Here is a 21,815-nt window from a genome sequence, read left to right as displayed (position 1 = left end):
AGGGGGAGAGGCAGCACCGAGTCCCCGAGCGTGAGAGGCCGCTCCTGATGGGCTACGGAGAGCTGCCCGGGCGCTGCGTGGAGTCTCCTGCCGCACCCTGTTGGTTTTTCTTGTCGAAGCGGTGGTGGAATGGACACGGGACTGGTAGAAAAACTGTGTGCTGGTCAGGCAGCGAAGTAAAAAGTCACGGAATTCTCATAAGAGGGTTGATACATTTGTTCTTTTGGGATTTGATCCTAATTCGTTTAAGGCCGTCAGTTCTTTGCAAGTATTAGTCTCTAAAGGCATATATTCATTACTGCTATAATTAGTTTGCATGGAAATGCAAAAAAAGATTAGGGTTTAACACAAACATGAACATATTAAAGACCCAGTGCGCTCAGTGACTAGACTTTTTTAGGTTCTGCTGGTTGTACTTACCTTTGGGTTGTTTGTACCCGATGGTTAGCCACGCAGAACAGCAACGCAGACGCTGCCATGAAGTAAGGTACTGCTAACGGCCTTTCAGGCTCATAGATCTTATCAGAGAATACGGTATGCAGTCTCTTGGAGTAGGTTGCGATCCGTCTTGTAATCGTCACGTGATTACAAGATTGCGAGGTAGATTTTTAAGAAAGAGTCAAGGTAAATTTGTCTTGAATATATTTTTTATCAAAACCAAATGGGGTATAGGAATAAATCATTTTAATAATAAAAACGTTGTTTAGGTTGTTGGTGTCAGGGATTTATTTTGAAAAGGCATTGTTTTATTAAAGCTAAAGGAATATTCTTGTGTTAACTCTGTTTTAGGCATCCATTTCTCTTGCTCCTGTGAACATTTTCAAGGCAGGTGCAGATGAAGAAAAGGCAGAAACAGCTCGGTTGGTAAGTTTAATTCTCTAAGAAACGGGTAATACTTGGGGTAATTAAACTTCGTCTTTTCTACTGTTAAATGTACTTTCAGTTTATGGTGATGCAGAACTTCATCTGTCTCTTACTGTTTTTTCTTGTTGCATGTCTGAGCAGAAGGTAGGAGGAGTGTTGTTTATACCAACAAGTGGAGAAACTCCTCATAGTTGTTCAACAACTAAGTAGTTCTGTACCTTAGCTCAGAAGATTGGTGTTCATTGGAAGGCATTTCTTTTGGCTGTGAGACAGGCTTTTATGGTTTCTGTGAGAATTAAGTGTATTTGATCTGGTTAGCAAAATGTAGCAGTTAAGAAACTTGGACCCAGACTCTGCTGAAAGAAGTGTGGCTGCGGAAGGGTTGGGTTAAGATGTCCTCCTGGAAGTTACGGGCTAGCGTATAATTCTTGTATTAAAGTAGAAATAAATCGCTCTCTAAGGTATATTTGCTTTCATTTCAGTCATCCTTTGTTGGTGCCATTGCTATCGGTGACCTGGTCAAGAGCACTCTGGGGCCTAAAGGCATGGTAAGACAGCTGCAAGTTCTCAGTGGTCATACCTGTTAATTTAATTTTATTAGTTGCGGTACGTTTTCAAGCAGTATTCTACATCTTGCATCTTGTAGGACAAGATCCTTTTAAGTACTGGGAGAGATAGCACAGTAACAGTGACCAATGATGGTGCAACCATCCTGAAAGCTATTGGAGTTGACAACCCAGCTGCCAAGGTCTTGGTTGGTGAGTTTTTAACAGCTTGTTATTGCAGTACTTGGCATTTCTTCATCTGTAACTTTATTATGTAGTTTTCATTTGTTCTTAGAAAAGTATTCTTCAAATAGTGTGAAGAATTGAAGGAAGGGGGAGCAGAATTCCTGAAGTAAGGAGGCCCAAGGTATTGCAAGAGTTGTGGAACTCTGCAAAAGTAAAATTGAGGTATATGCTGCTCTTGCAGAACTATTCTGGTGTCTCCTTGTTCTCCCTCAACCCTGGTTTGTCCCAGGAGTCAGAAGGGACAAAAGACAGCTGTGTGCCCCTCTTTTTTTCACTGGGAAAATTCAGAACAGAAATCTACTGGGGTACAGAGGTTCTCTGGCTCTCCCTGATTTAAATCTTTTTTTATCACTTAATCAACACTGTACTCTGGACAGAGTTTACCTTTGTGATCAGCTGCCTTAGTGTGCAAATGGTCCAGTTCTAGTGACAGGCAGGACCCTGAACAATTCAGTTTCGAGATTCTTAATGATTTCGTGTTTGCTGGGTCCTTGTTTATCAGCGGTTCATGCGGCATACTTGGTTATTATATTCTCTGATCCTGTGTGTATAACTTAGAGCTTCTATCTGGCCCTACTTCCTTTTGGTGACCATCTTTAGGAATGGGAAGAGAGGGGAGTAGCTCTTGACCGTTGCCAGGCTGGAACTGGTGTCTAGGTTGCAAATAAGGAGCAGGAATTTGAAGGATGCTGAATTTGATTTGCATCTTAGGTTTTTCTGTGACTTATAGAGTGACCTCTTTAAACTATAGAGGAGTAAGATTCTTTTTTCTTCTCCAAACTAATGTGAGATAAAAATAATTGTATGTGAAGCTGGTACTGGTGAGCATGGTATTTTGAATCAAAACATTAATACAGTGTTTTCCTTCTTTAGATATGTCAAAGGTTCAAGATGATGAAGTTGGTGATGGAACTACGTCTGTCACAGTATTGGCAGCTGAATTGCTGCGGGTGATGTATTACAGTTTTTCAGATGTGTTTCTGTTTGGCAATGTACTCCTGTGATATCACAGAAGGTGTGTTGTTTGTTGTTTATGAAGAGGGCTCCCAAAATATAGGAATACCTTGCTCTGTTGCCACTGAAATTGATAGGAAAAAAAAGCCCTTAGGTATTGCGTCATCAATTTTTTTTTTTTATTTTAGACTGTATTTCTTTTATTATTCATAAATTCACAAGTATTTTAATTTGGTACATTTTAGAAAATTACTTTCTCTTATTTCATTATGCAAGCAAAACAGAGAAGTATCACTCTGACAGGTCACTTCCTGGATGTTGCACTGGGCAGCATGCAGCACTGCTGAGTTGTGAGGTTCAGTCCTCTGACATTCTTTTCCATAACATTAATGAGGAAAAAAAAAAAGGCATGTTAAATTCTGTTCTTGTGTGCATAAGACCTGAATTCATACTGTTCTTTAAACTCCGCATGGTTTTTATGTTTACATAAAAGTTTACACTGCCAAACCCTAAATCTGAAATTGCTATGAAGGAGACTTCAGAAGTGAGGAATTCTCGTTAGCAGAGCTGTGCCAGTAAACCTAATCATCTCAGATCCAGGAACTGTGATCAAGAGCATCTGAGAAATGATCCATCATCTTGCCAAGTTCCTCGCAAAAAGGGAGTTTGGAGGTGGTTTTTGGTTTTCCAACTACACTCTTAAGTTGCAGCTATAAGTGAACAGGAAACTGATCTCAAACATGAAGTGAAAGATTGCTGTTTTGAAGTACATGTCTGGTTGCTATTCATATTGGAGTTAGGATTTTTTTTTTTCATTAATCAAAATTTCTTCATGATATTCCAAGGGCAGATCATATTTGCCAGATTGGAAAAAAACCTGCCAGTAGGGTGACTTTAATTTCATTGTTAGAGCTCTCTGGCTTTTAATGCTATTCAGAATTTTCTGATTACTTGGAAGTGTCTTTCCTAGTTAGTGTAAATGTACCTTGTGGGGAAAAAACTAATTATTAGTTTCATTTAAATAGGAGGCAGAATTACTGATTGCAAAGAAGATTCATCCTCAGACCATCATTGCAGGCTGGAGAGCAGCCACGAAAGCTTCAAGGGAGGCACTTCTGAAAGCAGCTGTGGATCATGGGTTAGTAATGTACATTTGCTGTAACTCTTTATAAACCAGTCAAGATTAAAACATCAGTGAGAATTATATATCATTGGGAAATTCTTCACTCTCTTAAGTAGTGTAAAGGATGAATTTATGAATTCTAACAGTTAAGAAAAAAAAGACTGCTTTTTTTTTTAGATGAACTACAGAAGCCTTATGAAATTACTTAAAATCACCTATGATGTGCAGAAAGAAAACATGAGCAATAATCTGCTCCCTAGAACAAAATCTGAGCTGTTATTTCAGATTTCATACTCTGATTTTAAATGTGACTATTTTCTTTACCTGACACTTTGAGAGCGCAGACTTTCTAAAGCTGAATGCAGAGGTTCTCCTAAGTGAACTTGTATTTCAAATAGAAGGTTGTATTCTGGGACACTGGAGGGATTCTGTGTAGCATCCGTCAAAATGGAACATGATACGCATAGACACAGGCTGGAAGAGGCAGGGAGAGACTCACAGTGATAGGTTAACAATAGTTAAGGCTTTCAGACTTTAGACTTTAACTGTACTGACTTTATTTTAGTGATGATGAAGTGAAGTTCCGTGAAGACTTGATGAACATTGCGGGAACGACTCTTTCATCAAAATTACTTACTCATCATAAAGATCACTTTGTCAAGCTAGCTGTAGAAGCTGTTCTTAGGTTGAAAGGTTCTGGCAATTTGGAGGCTATCCACGTCATTAAGAAACTTGGTGGAAGTTTGGCTGATTCCTACTTAGATGAAGGTAAGTCTTTGTATGTTGGCTGTAAGCGCGCTTGAGAAATGAAGCTGTTAAAAGTTACACATCTCTATACAAATTTGTCCTAGGAAACATTGCTATCTTATTAAATTGAATAATAATTTGAATTTGAATAAATATGGGGGGGATTTGTAATAATTTAAATGAATTGTTCTTTTTTTAATTTGAAGTCTTACAAGACCTTTCTGTTACTACAGGCTTTTTACTTGACAAAAAGATTGGTGTAAATCAGCCAAAAAGAATTGAAAATGCAAAGATTCTTATTGCAAATACTGGTATGGATACAGACAAGATCAAGGTATGTTACAGAACTACTGTTGCGAAATGATGTTTTTGTAAATGGAATTCATTTTTAGACAACTCTTTGTTTTCTTTGATTTAGATTTTTGGCTCTCGTGTTAGAGTGGACTCTACAGCAAAAGTAGCAGAAATAGAACAGGCAGAAAAAGAAAAAATGAAGGAGAAGGTAGAGCATATTCTTAAGCATGGAATAAACTGCTTTATTAACAGGTATGTATTTTCTTGGAAAAAGGGGATAGTTACAAAGTAGCAAGATCTTAATATTGTATGAGTGTGAAGAACATTATTTATGCCTGTATCTGTAAAATTAGGTGATCTTGCCTAATGCTTAATTGATTCACCTCACTGAGGTCGATGTAATTTTCTGTGCTTCCTCTCGTGCACCATGGCCCCCCTCTTTTCCTCTTTAAAACAAAAAAAAAAAGAACTGATGTTATTTAATCAGGGATCCATGTTTCAGTCCAGTTGAAGCGATGTCACTATGCTTTTATACTAACAGATTTATTTAGTTACGAATACCGGCAGCATTGTCCACGTCCATATTCCCCCTTCTGGGGGGAAATTGGTGCTGAAAGAGTCTGTGCTGCTGAATGCATTTAGTTCAGATTGAACCAGCTATGTTTTATCCTGCATTAAAATGCTGGTGCTGGAGTACTGCTCCAAATTCAAGAGTGTTTCAGAGGCCTCTGTGCTCCCTGCCATGAGCCTTTTATACACATCTTTGAAAGTATGAAAGCTAACCATTTTCATGTAATGCTTCATTCAGCTCAAGAAATGTCACAATCTAAGTTACTTATTTTTGTTAGCAGTGAACTTCTCTTTTAAACTGTCACAGTGCAAAAAAAGCATTCCGTTATTTAATGATACGAGAAATGCTTCTGCCTTTCAGTAATTCTCGTTTGAGGGCAACTGCCATACGTATGAGCAGCTTGACACCTGGTGTTTCAGCTCATCGTGTAGTCTACTAGGAAGCTGATTAGCTAGTACTACACCAAAAGATGGGAGTTGTAAGAGCAGCACTGTTTTCCACAGTAGCGAAGATACCCTTCCAGGATGTAGTGCATCTTACAACTCACCTTCAAAATTTGTGGTAAACATCTCTTAAGAACCATTGACAGAGTGATGAATCTCATAGTCTCTCCATCTGTGACATGTTTCACATACATTGCGTGCAAGTGAGGCAAATGGGTATTCTGTCCAGTGGACGTGGTACAAATACAAAGACTCCTAGAGTCAGGAGTCCTGTTGGCAAACTGATGGAAGAATCCTTTGAGGTATGCAAAAAAAAAAAAAAAAAAAAAAATCCTTAACTCCATCACTGTTATCCAGTATGCTTGTAACACAGGTAGTTGCCCTAAGGAAGCTCGGGTAGCAGTCAGTCACTGTAGCCAGGCTAGTGGTATTCCAGTTAGATTGACTCTCAACTTACAGATTTATTCCCTGACAAAATTTACTTCTGCTTATAGGCATACTGTAGATCCACTTTACATCTGATACTGTAAATGCTAGCCAGTTAAATGCCTCTAAGGAGGTGCTTGACAAAAGTCAAGGATATATGCATGCAGAGTTAGAAGAATCTTCGCTGCGCGTACCCAGCAGCACCAATTGTCTCTTTTGAAGGTAGATTAGAAACATCTTTTTTGACAGAAGTGGCATCTCGCAGCTACTGCTGAATCTCTACAACTCTCAATCTCTAATTTGAAAGGGAAAAATAATTTGGCGTAGCACTCCTGAACGGTCGTTGACCATTCGGCTTTGGATGACTACTTCGTTCTACAGAGAGTGGGATACATATTAATAAGGGCGCACATGCTCTTCTCTGTGGTCTGCTATTTGTATATGTTACAAGACTGGCCATTTATTGTTCCCATAGAGTTGTCTACTGTTTGGATTTTGTATTGGTGAAGGAATTAAAGATGTTACTTCACATGTTACTCTAGTGCACTCTGCTAGAATAGGCAGCTAAGTGCCCAGCAGGCGCTTAGGATCAAAGGACTTAAAATTTAAAGCGTATGGGCCCCTGTGCATTGATAGTGTGTCTTCAGGGGAAGAGTATTTCAAAGAGCTATAATAGTTTAATTTTTTTTTTTAGCTTTGTGTGTTTTCCTGTCACTGCATTTGCTTCTGTGTGGTGTAACATTCCGTGTGTGGCAGGTGCCTCACATACTGACTGCCTTTGTAGCTTTCAGAAATCTATCCATGTCCATGCTACTGAGAATCAGGTGTCCTTTGTTACTCTGGTATTTAAAGGGTCTGTTCCATGTGTAATGAGAAGATATGCCTGTGTTTTAATTGTAGGCAGTTGATCTACAACTACCCTGAGCAGCTCTTTGGAGCTGCTGGTGTCATGGCTATTGAACATGCAGACTTTGCTGGTGTAGAACGTCTGGCTCTTGTTACAGGTATGTAGAGTAGCTTGTCGTATGAAACTTGGAGGGTCACATTATTTGTTTGATCTTTAGTAAATGTTAATGCTTGATCACCTAGTTTGTACTATTAAGCAGGTCTGTCAATGTGAAAAGTACTCCGAATAAGCTTTATTTTACAGTACTTAAATATAAATGTGTATGGAGGACCCTATGAAATGGCCATAAGAAACTTTGAAATTACTTTGTTGGTTTATCAACTGCTGTATAACTCAGTATTTTTTCAGAAGCAGGTAACTCAGTGTCTATCTTTAGTATGTTATACTTCACATGTAAAATGTCTGCTTTGATTCGGAATCCTCCTTGCATAATGATTTAACCATATCTTTTTTTTTTCTCTAGTAACTGTGAATAAAGGATCATAATGCTAACTGTGGAATATAATAGCCAGTTAGTGCCAGTTAGTAATTTTCTTTCATATCTGACAAATATTTTCAGTTAAGTCCCTGCTTGATAAACTTCTGAAATGTCTGTTTTCTAGGGAAAAGATGAAACTTAGCAATAGAAAGAATATGATAAATCCACAAGTTAATTAATACCATCTTGTTATAAGTGGCTGTTGTTTGATTGTAGTAACAGAGAAGACTAAAGAGTCATCCTTTGTTAAAAATGTGGGCCTGAGTCGTTGACTTGAGGTGGACCTCAAATGACATGAACAACCTGGAGATTTTTAGTAGTGGTTAGTGTAAATGTGACTCCAGTCACTAATGAAAATGAAACATCTGGAATGCTACAGATGGTTCTCATTGCCGAAGTTAGAGGTAGTTCACTAGTTAACATCATAAAAAATTCATTATGAAAGTGATCAAGAGGATGGATAACTTGCTTTTCTGGGAGAAGGGAAAAGATACTGGCTTGTTTAGCTTAGCAAAACTGAAGTAGCAATTGTGGCACGTTGACACAGGCAAACACTTGACTGAGAGGAACATTGCTTATGTTCTGGAACAAATTCAAAGCAAATTTTCTAGGCAGAGCAAGTGGACTGTATCAGACCACACCGGATCAAATAGTATAGCTGAAAAAAATAGACAAGCTTTTAGTAAGCACAAACTCTCTGCTACAAATCTTGTCTTTCCTTGTACTGCTACAACTACAGCAATGCTGCAAGCTAATGTGGCATATCTGAGCATACATTGGGAGTGAATACATGTAAATGGTTTTCTAGTGCAAAGAGCAAAGTACTAGAACAGTATTCCAATCAGAGACATTTTGGTCTTTGTAATATCCATTTTGTTTACGATATGGGAGTTTACGAATGGTGCATGATATCACTGCTACAATGTGGCATGAGACTCATGATTCAGGAGAGTGGTGGCCAGCAGTTCTCAGCCATCGTCAGGCAGGCAAAATGAATGCTGGCACAAGCTGCAGTTTAAAAACATAGCAAACTTGATTTAGTATTTTATAAATACTTCATCAGTAAATACTACTAAAACTCAAAACAGATTGACATTTTATCTCTAATCCAGACAGAACTTAAAAGCATTACAGCTATTGTAGTTCTTGTGATGTGAAACAACATACTGGGGTTTTAAGGACTTGTCAACATCAGTAGAAGGTTTCTGGTGCCATACGCTGACATTGGAAAAAATTGGTTTATCAGCATTGTTAATTTTCATTTATTTTGGGGCAGTTATGAAGGTGATTTTTTCCTTTTTTTTTTTCTCCCCCTCGGTTAGACCTTGCCTGAATGGATGCTTTCGTTGTGAGCTCTTTGACTTTTGTGTGATCTTACATTTGTAGGTGGTGAAATTACATCAACCTTTGATCACCCTGAGCTAGTAAAACTAGGAAGCTGCAAGCTTATTGAAGAAGTTATGATTGGAGAAGATAAACTCATTCATTTCTCTGGAGTGGCAATGGGTAAGTGTTTTACCGCTAATGGCATGTTGTAACACTTGCGTTAACCATCTGCTAACACGGTTCAGTTACCAGGATGGCATAGGAATTTTGTAATGGTTCATGTAACCATTTTTATTAAAGCCTTGCTCTTCGATAAAAATCCTGCAAAGTGGTATGTTCATGGTCGAAATGATTCATCTGCATAACATTAAACATATGCATAAACATTTGTAAGGATGGGAACCAAAATTTCTGCTTTGGGAGATTAAATCGACAAGAAGAGTAGCAACCTGTCATACTTAAAGAACTTGAGAGCTTGTTCTCTAAATGCCAATACTGTAAATTTCTGAGGGGCTGTTTTGAGATAACATTCATTTTCTATTAAATTAAATAAGGTGTGAAACAGTTCATTGATAAAAGCGATAGCATAGTGTCCATCATTTTGTTCTACCTGTGAAATGTCATCATGGTTTCTTTTTGCCCCAAAATTGATCTCTGTAAAACTGCAGTCAATGCAGGGACAGCAAAACCGTTACAAATGCTTTGCAATAGCCTCTTTTTGTGTCTCTGGTTTGTTGTTTTTTTTTTTAAATCTTTTCACACTTGCACTTTTTAGGTGAAGCTTGCACCATAGTTTTGCGTGGAGCAACACAGCAGATTCTGGATGAAGCAGAGAGGTCTTTGCATGATGCTCTCTGTGTTCTTGCCCAGACTGTGAAGGACACTAGAACTGTGTATGGTGGAGGTGAATATTAGATTCTTTGTACGTGATACACATTTTGTATTACTGTTCAAGTCAGGTATAAAACATCTGTGTGTCTTCAATGAATAGGTTGTTCAGAGATGCTGATGGCTAACGCTGTTGCAGAACTTGCCGTCAGAACACCTGGCAAAGAGTCTGTTGCAATGGAGTCCTTTGCTAAGGCTTTACGAATGGTAAGTTTGTTTAATAGATTGCTGGGTTAATAGATGTAAAGTTCTACTCAGTTTACTAACTTCTGACATCACATAGTTGCTTTTCTTTCAAAGTTTTGGTTTTCTAAAAGTAAAAAAGTGAAATTTAGCAACATATCTTGGGTGAACAAAGGGGAAAAAATTCCTGTTGTCTCTCGTAGGAGAAAAAAAAAAAGAGTATCGGTGTTTTAATAGTTCTGAATGTTCATATGCTAGCCCTCTTCTAATTGGTTCTTGTTCCTCTTACCTGCAAAGTTAAAAGTGCAGCAGAAACGCCACATAAAAATCTCGGTGGATTCACTTGGCAACTGATTCAGAAAAGAGCAACCCTTCTGTTCTGTTGATACTCTAGTGCTATTTGATTGTATTCATGCTCTAGTACTATCTAGAAGTTTCTAGACTTGCATTGGAGATTGCATCTTAGTAGAAAGTAAGAGTATCACAAGAAACGTTTATAGAATATTACTGTGCTAACAGACTGTCAATTTGAGAAGAATTGGCTTCCTGTATATTAGGGAAAACCTTTCTTAAGAAATGAAAGACCCCAGGAAAACGTTTCGCCCAAGAAAATTAAATTAAAGAGCATGGTAAGACTTGACATAACCTCTTCAGAAATAGTCCTTGTATCAGAAATAGTGTGGCCAGCAGGGCTAGGGAAGGGATTGTCCCCCTGTGCTCCACACTGGTGAGGCCACACAGGCTCGAATACTGTGTTCAGTTTTGGGCCCCTCACTACAAGAAGGACGTTGAGGTGCTGGAGTGTGTCCAGAGAAGGGCAACGAGGCTGGTGAAGTGTCTAGAGCACAAGTCTTATGAGGAGTGGCTGAGGGAACTGGGGTTGTTTAGCCTGGAGAAAAGGAGGCTGAGGGCAGACCTTATTGCTCTCTACAACTACCTGTGAAAGGAGGTTGTAGCGAGGTGGGGGTTGGTCTCTTCTCCCAAGTAACAAGCAATAGGGGAGGAGGAAATGGCCGCAAGTTGCGCCAGGGGAGGTTTAGTTTGGATATTAGGAAGCATTTCTTCACCGAAAGGGTTGTCAAGCGTTGGAACAGGCTGCCCAGGGAAGTGGTGGAGTGACCATCCCTGGAGGTATTTAAAAAACATGTAGATGTGGTCCTTAGGGACATGGTTTAGTGGTAGACTTGGCAGTGCTAGGTTAACGGTTGGACTTGATGATCTTAAAGGTCTTTTCCAACCTAAATGATTCTATGATTCAGTCAGCACGTGCAATTTGCACTGCTGTCACTTAAACAGTGAACAGAATGATCTGGTGGTTAATGCTTACCAGCAAGCTTATGCTCTTAAAATGAAACCATTTGTCCCTTTGTAGTCTGAAATGATAACAAAGAGACAGACTTCTTTCTGTCCATGTGAAATGACGTAACAAATCTGCTAATGAGCTTCTGTCCTCTCATCTACTGTCTTAACAAGGTCTTAAACAAAATCCTTCAAAAGGTAGTTTGATTTTTGCCCTCCCGGCCCCAACTTCTGGTCACTGTAACAGATCATCTGCCATGTTTTTGAAACTTCCTCTTCTTGAAACTTAATAGTAAACTAGTAATACCAAAGTGTGTTTCATGTTTACTAGGGATCAATCCTGCATTCATTAAGAACAACCTGTGTTTATCTCCATTAGATCCCAACAATAATAGCTGATAACGCTGGCTATGACAGTGCAGATCTGGTTGCTCAGCTCAGAGCTGCTCACAGTGAAGGGAAGACTACTTACGGACTTGGTAAGGGGCTTGATATTACTTCTGTTACTGGATTGGTGTTTGGAAGGGGGATTAGGCTTATTAAACTCGGTCACATCTGTTTGTCAGTGTTATATTCAGCTGGAAGAACTGAATACGTTGATTTCTGTTTGCTTTGCGTAGACCATAGGCATACAATGTTACATTCCTTTATCATTCTACCAGGCTTTTCACAACAGAGTGAAAAGCTTTGGTTTTGAAGGGGATGGTTTCCACCTGTAAAACCACTCTCCTTACTTACATTGAGTCTAGTTAGAGGGTGCTCAAAAAGAAAGGCACCAATTTTAAAAAGAAACAACCAACCAAAACAACCCAACCGCTCCCCCCACCAACTTAAAAAAAAAAAAAAGTTTTTGAGAATTCTGAAGTTGCTATACCTAAGGAAGTAGTGGTGAGAGTCCCGTTGGAATCTTGTCTCCTTTTCCCAGTGTATAAATTTTTCATCGTTAATTTTTTTCATGTGATTGCAACATGTTATGCTTAAAACAGGAGCCTTGAAGTGAAAGACTTTATTTAATACTTCTCTTACTATCAATATGGTTCATTTGAGCAGGTAAGTTACCATACTGTCAGCTTCTTGGAGTTTCCTTAACCAAAAAAAAAAAAAAAAAGAAAAAGTTAAAAAACCCTACTCCAAACAAACTCTTAATGTGTCTCTTCTAGACATGAAAGAAGGTATCATTGGAGACATGGCAGTCTTGGGAGTAACAGAGAGTTTCCAAGTCAAGAGACAAGTTTTGCTGAGCGCAGCTGAAGCAGCAGAAATGATTCTTCGTGTAGATGACATTATTAAAGCAGCACCAAGGTATGATTTGAGTATCTACATTGGTCAGTTAAAACAGTATACAGTAATCTGCTGTGCAAGAGTAACTGTGTAGAAAGGTCTTGTTCTAAAAAATATTTTATTTTACACGAAGACTGACATCTGACATGCTAACGTTCGTGTTCCAGGATTTTTTTTGCATTAGGAGTATGAACAGACCTTAGAGCGAGCCATCAGTGCGCTTAAATTAGCGTGCCTGAGCAATGCCTAGTTAATCTTTGGTCACCAGCTACTCTTGTGCTGTATACAGTACTCAAGCATCTGCAAAAGTGGCTGAGCAAAATGTACGGGATCGTGCTGCTTTTTGTTCTTCTGGGAAGAACTGTAGTTAAATGCGCAGCTGCTTCTGAAGTGGAATCGGCAGCTAAAGCAAAAGCACATTTGTTAAAAAGTTTGGGAAGAAATTCCACCTGTAGGCAGGTTTATCCCGTGTGTGCCTGCTACCAGGTAGTTTGCACTGTTTTGTGAATCGCAGGTTTGTACTGCGGTCAAAGGTGGTGTGTTAGCTTTGAGATGATACTGCCTTTTGTGCTGTGAGATAAGGCTAGCACTGAACACAAAATACCAACTAAAAACTAAAAATAAGGGTGGGTGGGGAGGCTGGTGGACATCAGCGTCAGGGGGAATGTTCTGATTTTTTTTTTCCTTCTTCTCCCCAGAAAACGCGTACCGGACCATCGCCCATGTTAAATTTTCTTCAGTAGCTGAGGATGTGTGGACCAGATCTCACCTAGTAATTTTTTTAATAATCTAATTTTCGTGAGGTTATGGAACAGAAGCTTGAGACGAGCATCTCCATCAATGGCATGAAATACCTGTCTTCAGTTGGTTTTAACTTATTTCAGTTTATGTGTGTTGTGGGGAACACTCACTTTCAAGTAAAACAGGGGTTTTATACAACCCTATTCCTTCTGTTCCTCTCCAGGTTCCACTTAAAATACACAGAAACAAACAAAAAAATAAATTCAAATCCACCGAAGTTGTATTTGTCTTTGTGTAGAACCAAGAAGGGCGGTTTCATTAGAAAAGCAGCGGTGCGCATCCTCAGTCCTCGGACGCTTCAAGCGGTGGCTGACCTGGCACTCAGCGCTAAGGATAACCTCTCAAGCCTTTGTAGCTTGCTGGTTCGGGTTGACTTGGTGCATTTGGTGTGAGCGGTTTATACCAGTCCTGGCAGGACAGGTTTTGAGTTGGGGTCCTAGAAACAGGCTCTAAAGTTAAATGTTACCCTTTTCTAGTGATACTGGAGTATTACTCTTTTGATGATGAAAGGAAGAGAAAAAGCTGGAGAAGAACCTTGGTCAATACCCAGAACTATGAAGAGGAACCTTGGTCAATGCCCAGAACTACAACTTAAGGGCTTTTACAGCTTTTTACACCACTAATTTTACGTCGATGGGAGTTTTGCTGATGGGGGTCGAGAGGAAGATGCACTTTGGGAGAGATGTCAGCATCCTGGACCAGTCTGTGTGTTTGACTGTGAAGTACTGGACTCGGGCTGACTTGACAGACGCCTGTTATTGTAACAGGGCAGTTAGCGGACAGTGTGCCAGGCTGCACTGCATTCCCCGTTTCTTCCCCCCGCCCCCTTTCACATCTATCTTTACTTTCTCCTTCCTATTCCAGTAGCTGCTGCAAAGGCAATCTGTCTCTTACTTGGACTAGTTTACGCTCGGGTCCTGAGGAAGTCCGTGATGCCCGCGGCAGTCTTCACGCAGGTTCTTGATGATTGTAAGCAGAGACAAGGGGAGGTGCCCCGTCTGCCTGGGAGCCCCTCGAGAGGTACCAGCTGGGCGCTGTGGCCCTTCTGGCCCTTGCAAGTATAGTGCAGCGCCTTGGCAAGCACCAGGGGAAGTCTGCCAAAGCAGGAACGTTAATTGGAAATCCAGAAAGTATCTGTGCAAACGGTTTTCTCCCTTAGGTTTCCTGAAGTGAAGAGAATCTGCTTACAGAATGCTCCTCCAAACTCTCAAAACAGACTCTCTTCAGATCTCGAAAAGTGACAGTGCTGTGTGGAGAGCGCTGTGTTAAAATGACAAGCAGGTGAAAGCACCTTCTTCCCCACCCCCTCAGATAAATAAAAGTACTGATCAGCTCCACAGGAAATAAAACATCGAACTTGGATGTTAAAAAAACCCCCAAACTCTTGTCCTGTTGAGTAATTTTGTTTTGTAGGAAGAAATAGTTCGTTGGAACAAGGTTAGATAAAGAATCTGGGAAGAGAGAATTCAGTTAATTCTAAAGAAGGATGGTTTAACTCGGCGAGCTGCTAGTATGCTTTACGTCATTTAATGAATAGTAAGCACACTACATGTGTGCCAGCCAGATCTAAACTGAGACTTCATTTAACAAGACAGCAAGTGCTAGCAGAGTCTATATATTTCCAGATAATTTTTCAAGCATGTAAATGACATTAAGCAGTCACGAACTGGCATTGAATCAAACCTTTTCTGGGAAGTCAACTGCCGCTTCCGCAGGTTGCGCTGGTGAGACAGTTCCACTGACGAGTGAGGCAGAGAGGGAAGTGGCTGTTCTGTGCCGCCGAAGGCTCCCCACCCTTTTAAAAAAAGCTCTCTTTTACCAAACTCAATGATGCGTGCTGTGGAATCAAAAGCTAAAAATGTCATTTTGAGCCAGATTTCTGGCTCTTTAATTACACAATTAAAGCAAAGCATATTAAAAAACAAAAAAATAAAAAAAAGTGTGTTCAGTGCGTTTCCAAGGGAATCCGAACCAGTCTGAGTTGGAAGCTGGAGAAATACCCAGCTGAAGTCAACTGAGTAAAGTTTGCCTCAGTTTCTGTGTGAGCCTGTAGCGGCAGGCTCCCAGCCCTGGGTTTTACTCATGCAAGTTAACCTTTGCAGCTCTTGTGGTTTTTCCATTTTAGTCAGGCTTTGATTTTCTTCTTTGCTACCGCATGAAAACTCGGTGTGTACGGCTGCCCTTACAGGCAGCGTTGTCGGTAACGTAAAAACTAGCAGCAAAGCCTCTAGCTTTCCTCACCATCGTTTAAAATGCTGCTTGGTAATAACAAAACGAGTGGTTGCTAATTTTCCAGGCGGCAGCGGTAAAAGGAGAGCTCGGTACATACATGCTGTTTCCTTGATAGCGCAGCCAGGGCTCTGCTGCTGCTTCCCACGTGGCAGGCAGGGAAACCTTCAAGCTGCTGCTGCGTTTCAGGTAAGTCAGCTGAGACAAATGCTGTGGGATACTTTGAAGCTGTGACTCCCAGAAGCGATCACCACCTTGAACAGTGGCTTCCAGCTGAGCTCGGACACCTCAGCAAGGTGGAGGGGAGAAGAGCAAGCCCACGGGCTTCCCGTGGGTAAAGAGCAGCAAGTCTGTACGTGCTCTGTACAATCCACCCGTGGAAAACGTCTAAACTGTGTCTTCATCTCTACTGCGAACTCTTGAGCAGTCCCTGCATGGGAGGAATGGGAAAGGGAGGAAGTCTTTGTTCCAGAGAGAGTGCTGGGTGCTGCGCAAAACGGGGTGTCTGTACAAGAGAGTTTTGCTGTCACCTAGGTCTAAACTGGTGCACCTACTCCTGAAGACTAGCCAGGCGGCACGGTGCTCCCTGGACACCAGCAAGCGAGGGGGAGAGAGGGGGGTTGGGTGGCATTGTGGCTGCACTGTGCCTTTGCCAGCATGGGCGGCTGAGCATCAGCAGGGCTCAGCTTCTGGCTCAGGCTTGGTGGCAGGAGGTGGTGATGGTTTCTCATCGAGCGTGATTTCTATCACTGCCCCGGACCGCTTGCGGGGTTCGGGGGTCTCCTCTGACCATCTCCCCACCCTGCGCACCCCTTTGGCCACCTTGGGTGCGTTCCTGCAGGGGTTGTGGTCGTAGATCACCAGCTTCAGGCCAGGCAGGTGAGCCAGGCTGGGGAAGAACCGGATGGAGTTGCGATCCACGTCGATCACCTCCAGAAAAGGCATGTCCAGGAGCACGGGGGGAAACTCAGACAGCAGGTTGCCTGAGAGCCAGATGGTGCGCAGCTCCTGCAGGCACCGCAGCTGGGCGGGGAGTGTGCGCAGCGCATTGGAGCCAGCGTGCAGGGTCTTGAGCAGGCTGAGCTCACACACCACCTCGGGCAGGCACTGTAGGCAGTTGGACTCGATCCAGAGAGTCTTGAGGTTCTGCAGGAGCCGGAGCTCCAGGGGCAGGCTGCAGAGCTTGTTGTTGCCCAGGTAGAGGATGCACAGCTGCTTCAGCGTGCACACGACCAGGGGCAGTACTTTGAAGTTGTTGAAATCCAGCGCCAGGATCTGCAGGTTTTGCAGCTGCTCCAGCTCGGGGGGCAGATTGTTCAGGTTGTTGTCGCTCAGGTACAGCTTGACCAGTTCCCTAAAGGAGCAAATGTGAGGAGGTAGCCGCCTCAGCTGCCTGCCACTGAGATCCACCATTTTATCCACTGGCATCTCTTCTAGGTCTTCCAGGAGGTACTTCTGGCACTCATCGGAGGGCACAAAAGCAGCTATGGCTTTCAGACTGTTGCCCATCCCGGGTCCTTCTTTGTTTGAGGATCGCCGGGACTGCAAGGGACAGGGGCCCGCCTTGGTCGTCTCCTGCTGTGCACTGGCCTGCCGGTAACTCCGTCTTCCCAATATAAGGCTCTGTTTACATGGCACCAGCCATTAATCTCAAGGGCTCTGAAATGTTTCTGATAACCGAATGAGTGTTTGGTGACGGGGATTACGGACAGGGCGACTTAGAGCGCAGGTCTCCCTCTCTCACCCACGCTCCCGCTCGCTCCCCCCAAAAGCATTCCTTCTCGCCTCTTCCTGCACGCTATAGATGTTCTCCGATTTTGCCCCAAACCGTCACCCCGAAGCCCCAGCGCCTCACCTCTCGCTCCGGCTGTGCTGTCTGTGCAGCCAGTGCTGGCTGCGGGGATTGGCTCGGGAAAGTAAACACCACAGAAGACCAAATTTTTAAACTCAGATGTTTAGCTTTCATGCAACTTTCAGCAGAAATGTCGGATGTAATCGAATTGTTGTTTAAAATACCTGTCAAGACTTGACTGACTTTCCAGACGAGTGGTACTTTTAAGGATTTACTTTGCAAGGTGCCAAATACATAATTTCAGAGTGTAACTTGCCACCCAGTACTTATCTTAAACCTTTAACACAAATGCTTGGCAAACTGCCATCTTGAGCTGTTCTACTATTTATGTTCCTAATTTAATGGTGTTTACTATAGCCTCTGGCACTCTTGACTCTGTAGGGCCTTTTTCATTACATTATGTTTCGCTCCTTGCCTGAATCCCCATTTAATACACTCACTATCACAACCTGCCAAGGCTGTTCTCCGGCTGCCTTCCGACCATGCTACTGCAGTTCCCGTGTCCGTACTAAAACCTGGCAAGAAACTGCCATGGATTTAATTCCATCAAGGTTCTCACTTGTTATGAGTGAGGTAAATACGACGCTAAAAGTTTAGAGGTGACAGCGTAAACTGTTTCCCTCCTTCTCTCAGCAAGACTCATTGCTATTCAGGTCAGGAGCACCCCTGATTTCTCGGAGGAGCCTCCCATGTGTAGGCACCTCTGCATACTTTGGCTTCTTGAGCTGCTGCTGTTTTAAGCTTTCTTGGGGATTGTCCCACCTGTGTGTTGGCCATGACCTTGGGGTTTGAAAGCTGGCAGAGTGTTTTAAGGTGAAATAGCCTTTCTGGCAGCTGACTCTCTACTTTGATATCTACAGCTCATTGCTGTCATTTTCCAGACTTACCATAATTTAGGGAGGATACTTTCTTCAAACAATCTGCAGTCGGTTTCTGGGCATTAGGTGCTACACAGCCAAAAGATGCGATTGCTGACAGCCACGTATTCTTGGAAAAACAAAAGGCAGAACAAACAGAAGATTGAGAAAAAGGCAATATCAAACAGTTAGGGTGGCCTCTGGATCTCTGGTCAAATCTGGTAATACAGATTTGTATTGCCATCACTTGCTTTCAAAGGTAAAGCAGCTCTTAGCTATCAATTGTGTATAGGCTATAGGATGTTTACTAGTCTTTTCCCTGCAAGATGAGTGGCTGTGGCACGCAGCAGTGATGGTATGAAGGATGTATGGAGGGTTTCCTGAGGGAGGAGAACAACAGAGAGGGCATCTGGGGACCAGTATTGCAGCAGGATGGAGAACAGCAAGTGCTGCGACCTGAGTGCCATAAAATAGGTTTTGGACAGAGAAGCTGGGCAGAATATCAAGCCTGGAGAACACAGATACGTCGCAGTCATCTGTGGCCGTGCTGTGGAAGAGAGGCGCTGAAAATACTCTCTCTCACGACAGAAGGCAGGACGTGCTGGCTGCGGCATGCCAGCAGCAAGAGCCGGTTCGCACTGAATGAGCATCTAACAGTAGCCACTTCTTTACTGCTTTAACACTACGCGCCCTGTCAGAGGACTGCCGTGGGGAACGTGTCATTCCTGGATTTCGCAGGGCATCCTTTTCCAAGCAGCTACCCTGGAATGAGATCTGTCTTTTAAGAAAATATTCCCATGGCCCTCAGCACGTTTTTGTATTTGTTTCCATTTCTAAGCATCTGCGGCACCTTCTAAAGGCAAGGCTCCCCGCCGCGTTGAGACACCGCATGCTTCAGGTGAGGAAAAAGGCATTTGGTATAAATAATAATGAATTTACATCCATGGCAAAGGCATGTCCCTTAGACAAATCCCTTCAGATATCCTGCCGATCAGAACAACATAAAGGCCTGAGCAAGAATGTATTAATAATACATATAGTTTAGGCATATTTTTCTTTATAATCCATATGGAGAGAAATAACTTTGCAATATACCTTATGTCTATAGACACATATACGTATATATTTTGTCTACTTGAATTATTTCTTCTTAATGAAACTTTTAAGCTGCAGACAACTATTTCTTAGGGATTCTCTGCATTGTAGTTTAATCATTATTCCGGCTTATCAAAAAAAGTCACGATGACCTTTTGTTGCTGCATTTTGTACCTCTGTTGGCTAAGTGAATGTCTGCTTGGAACACACTGTGAGATCAGAGTATTTGGGAAGAAAATAACCTTTGTGTGTGGGGTTAATAAAGGGCTACATTTGCAATAAAATGAACAACCTTGATCCTCCTGAGGATCGGCGACTCAGTGGAGGCTCTAAGGCAAAGGCGGTCTCCTCAGTAGACCTAGGGTGGTGTTTCAAAAGCCACTTCACGTCTTCAAAGTTATCCCGGTGCCCTCCAACATGAGCATTCATGACTTCCCAGAAGCATTTGTGGCATTTGAGGAAAAGTTCAAGCGATAAAGGCGCTCAGCACAGACATTGTCTTGCTCTTGTCAAAGCAACGCTGCCCTACCAGAGGGCATGACATCTGCTCTGCTGCGCGTCAAGTGGTGCGTGGAGGCTCCTTGAGAAATGCCTTTGCTTTCTGAAAGTTCAAAAATGACCACAGCTTTTGCTCACCATTCTCATTTCCAGCACCCAGCTCCTGCAGCTCGGTGGCTGGGATGGCCGCAGGACAGAAAACGTGGTTGCTTGCTGAGAACATGTGTAAAACTCTGAGTCCAGAAGAAACAGGGACCGCTGCTCAGAGCTAAACAATTAAAAAAATTCACAATACAATGGAAATCAATATAAAAGCTGTGTATTATTTATTCCTGCATTTTTTGAGATTTTTTTAAAAAATAAAACATTAGAATAGAGATACTGGTGCTTTTTCAGGTCCAAAGCTCCGCACACAGCTGTGTGATGACACCAGGCTCAGCCTTTGCTGAGAGCAGGTTGTGTAGCCCTCACAATTTTGGAGGTAAGTTTGAAAACGCAAACCATGTATTTCAAAATCCAGAGGACTAATGAAGAGAGCTCTAAAATCGTTTTTTTTTAAGCCTCTCCTCAATCAGCCTGACATAGCAAGGAAGGAGGCTTAAAGGAATAGTTTTAAAGAATGTCTTTAGTATGTGCTCATAATGATTTGCTTTACATTTATTTAAAGTCTGTGACAGGCATTTAGACCCCCTTTTCACTCACAAATGCCGTGTGTTTGCTTTTTTCTGCCGTTTTTTCTTGACTGGAGCATTGGCGCTAGAGCGGATGATGAATCCTGCCTCCTCCATGTTCCTGACATTCATTCTTTGCTACGCACTGTCACACGTCTGCTCTCTTTCGGAGGGGTTACTTAGTTCCAGTTCACCTTCACATGGTGAGCAGTCTATTTTAAATAAGCAATGTATTGCAGGGGAATAATCATTATTGCTCTTTTCCCAGCATCATAGCATAGTCTTTTGGACAAAAATGACTGATTATTCAAATTTAGCTTTAATGTATGCTAGGCTGTGGTATGTAATTTTTCACCGCACTTTCTTGTGCAGAGGAAAGATTAAAAAAAGTCTCGTAGGTAAATTGCAGGCTCGGTGCTTGAGCTTCCTCCCAGGCAGCTAATGGGTTTGGGGTTGCTCTCTGTCAGATCACGGTCTCTTTTTGACACCATTATTTTTCTGTCAGCTTGTCTTGAACCTAAATGTCAGGCAGGGGTGGGAACCGCTAACCTCAGGAAACTCGCAGGAAAACAAATCCAAGTGGGCGCTTCCAAATGTCTTGCTGAAATGTGTACAAAACCACTGGCTCTTTATTACTGTATGTTGCGGCCTGTCATGTTTTTTACTTTTAAGACCCGTTTTTTGGGGTGGCAATCACATTTATGTTTAGACCGGAGCTCTCCCATAAATAGGGAATGAAACTTCAGTTGTTAGGGGATGACTTGTCACAACCCTATCAAATGTCCGTCTGCTCAGCCCGGCTGAAACGTCTCCATGTAAAAGGGAAATGGTTATATGTTATGTTCTCTTTCTCTGCGTTGGACACTTCTGGGCCACTTGTCACTAAAGCCAGCTTGAAAAGCAGCTTACTCGGAGGGAACCAGGCAAGTCCTTGGACTGCCTCCTCTTTCCCATGCTAACGGGGGCCAAGCTCACCCCATTTATTGTATTTATGTAAAAGACATTAACAATTGTTAGTAAAATGTCTATTTGGTCTAGACTGTGCCCTAGTTATCTGTGCCTTAGCAGCTTCACTGGACACAGATATTTGCACAATCCAGCAGTTGCTCTGAGAGCAAATTAATGGCTTTTCTGCCAAAGCACTGACCTCCTGTGATTGATTGACCTAGCGAACGGCCCTCTGCTGACAATGGGGTATAAAAACGGGACTTCTGAGTAAATGAGTGTCATTAGACTC

General features: G+C 42.1%; 2 protein-coding genes across 2 annotated transcripts; one reads left to right on the top strand and one right to left on the bottom strand.

Annotated features, from left to right (window-relative positions):
• Positions 1-440: 440 nt before the first annotated feature.
• Positions 441-13,590, top strand: CCT2 (chaperonin containing TCP1, subunit 2 (beta)). The gene is made up of 16 exons (XM_009327672.1): positions 441-482; positions 790-864; positions 1,347-1,412; positions 1,511-1,622; positions 2,529-2,605; positions 3,635-3,747; positions 4,298-4,500; positions 4,713-4,813; positions 4,898-5,025; positions 7,114-7,217; positions 8,985-9,104; positions 9,700-9,828; positions 9,916-10,019; positions 11,674-11,773; positions 12,455-12,596; positions 13,274-13,590. Exons 1-16 carry the CDS (start codon positions 441-443, stop codon positions 13,302-13,304), a joined length of 1,647 nt encoding a protein of 548 aa, XP_009325947.1. The 3' UTR covers positions 13,305-13,590.
• A 2,687-nt stretch (positions 13,591-16,277) lies between these two features.
• On the bottom strand, positions 16,278-17,114 carry LRRC10 (leucine rich repeat containing 10). Its single transcript, XM_009327557.1, has one exon. The coding sequence runs from the start codon at positions 17,112-17,114 to the stop codon at positions 16,278-16,280; it is 837 nt and encodes a 278-aa protein (XP_009325832.1).
• Positions 17,115-21,815: the final 4,701 nt, after the last annotated feature.

Source organism: Pygoscelis adeliae, unplaced genomic scaffold (assembly GCF_000699105.1).
Source record: "Pygoscelis adeliae isolate BGI_AS28 unplaced genomic scaffold, ASM69910v1 Scaffold113, whole genome shotgun sequence".
NCBI classification, from domain to species: Eukaryota; Metazoa; Chordata; class Aves; order Sphenisciformes; family Spheniscidae; genus Pygoscelis; species Pygoscelis adeliae.
The sequence above is the reverse complement of the archived record's forward strand: the minus strand, read 5'-3'. Positions and strand labels throughout refer to the sequence as shown.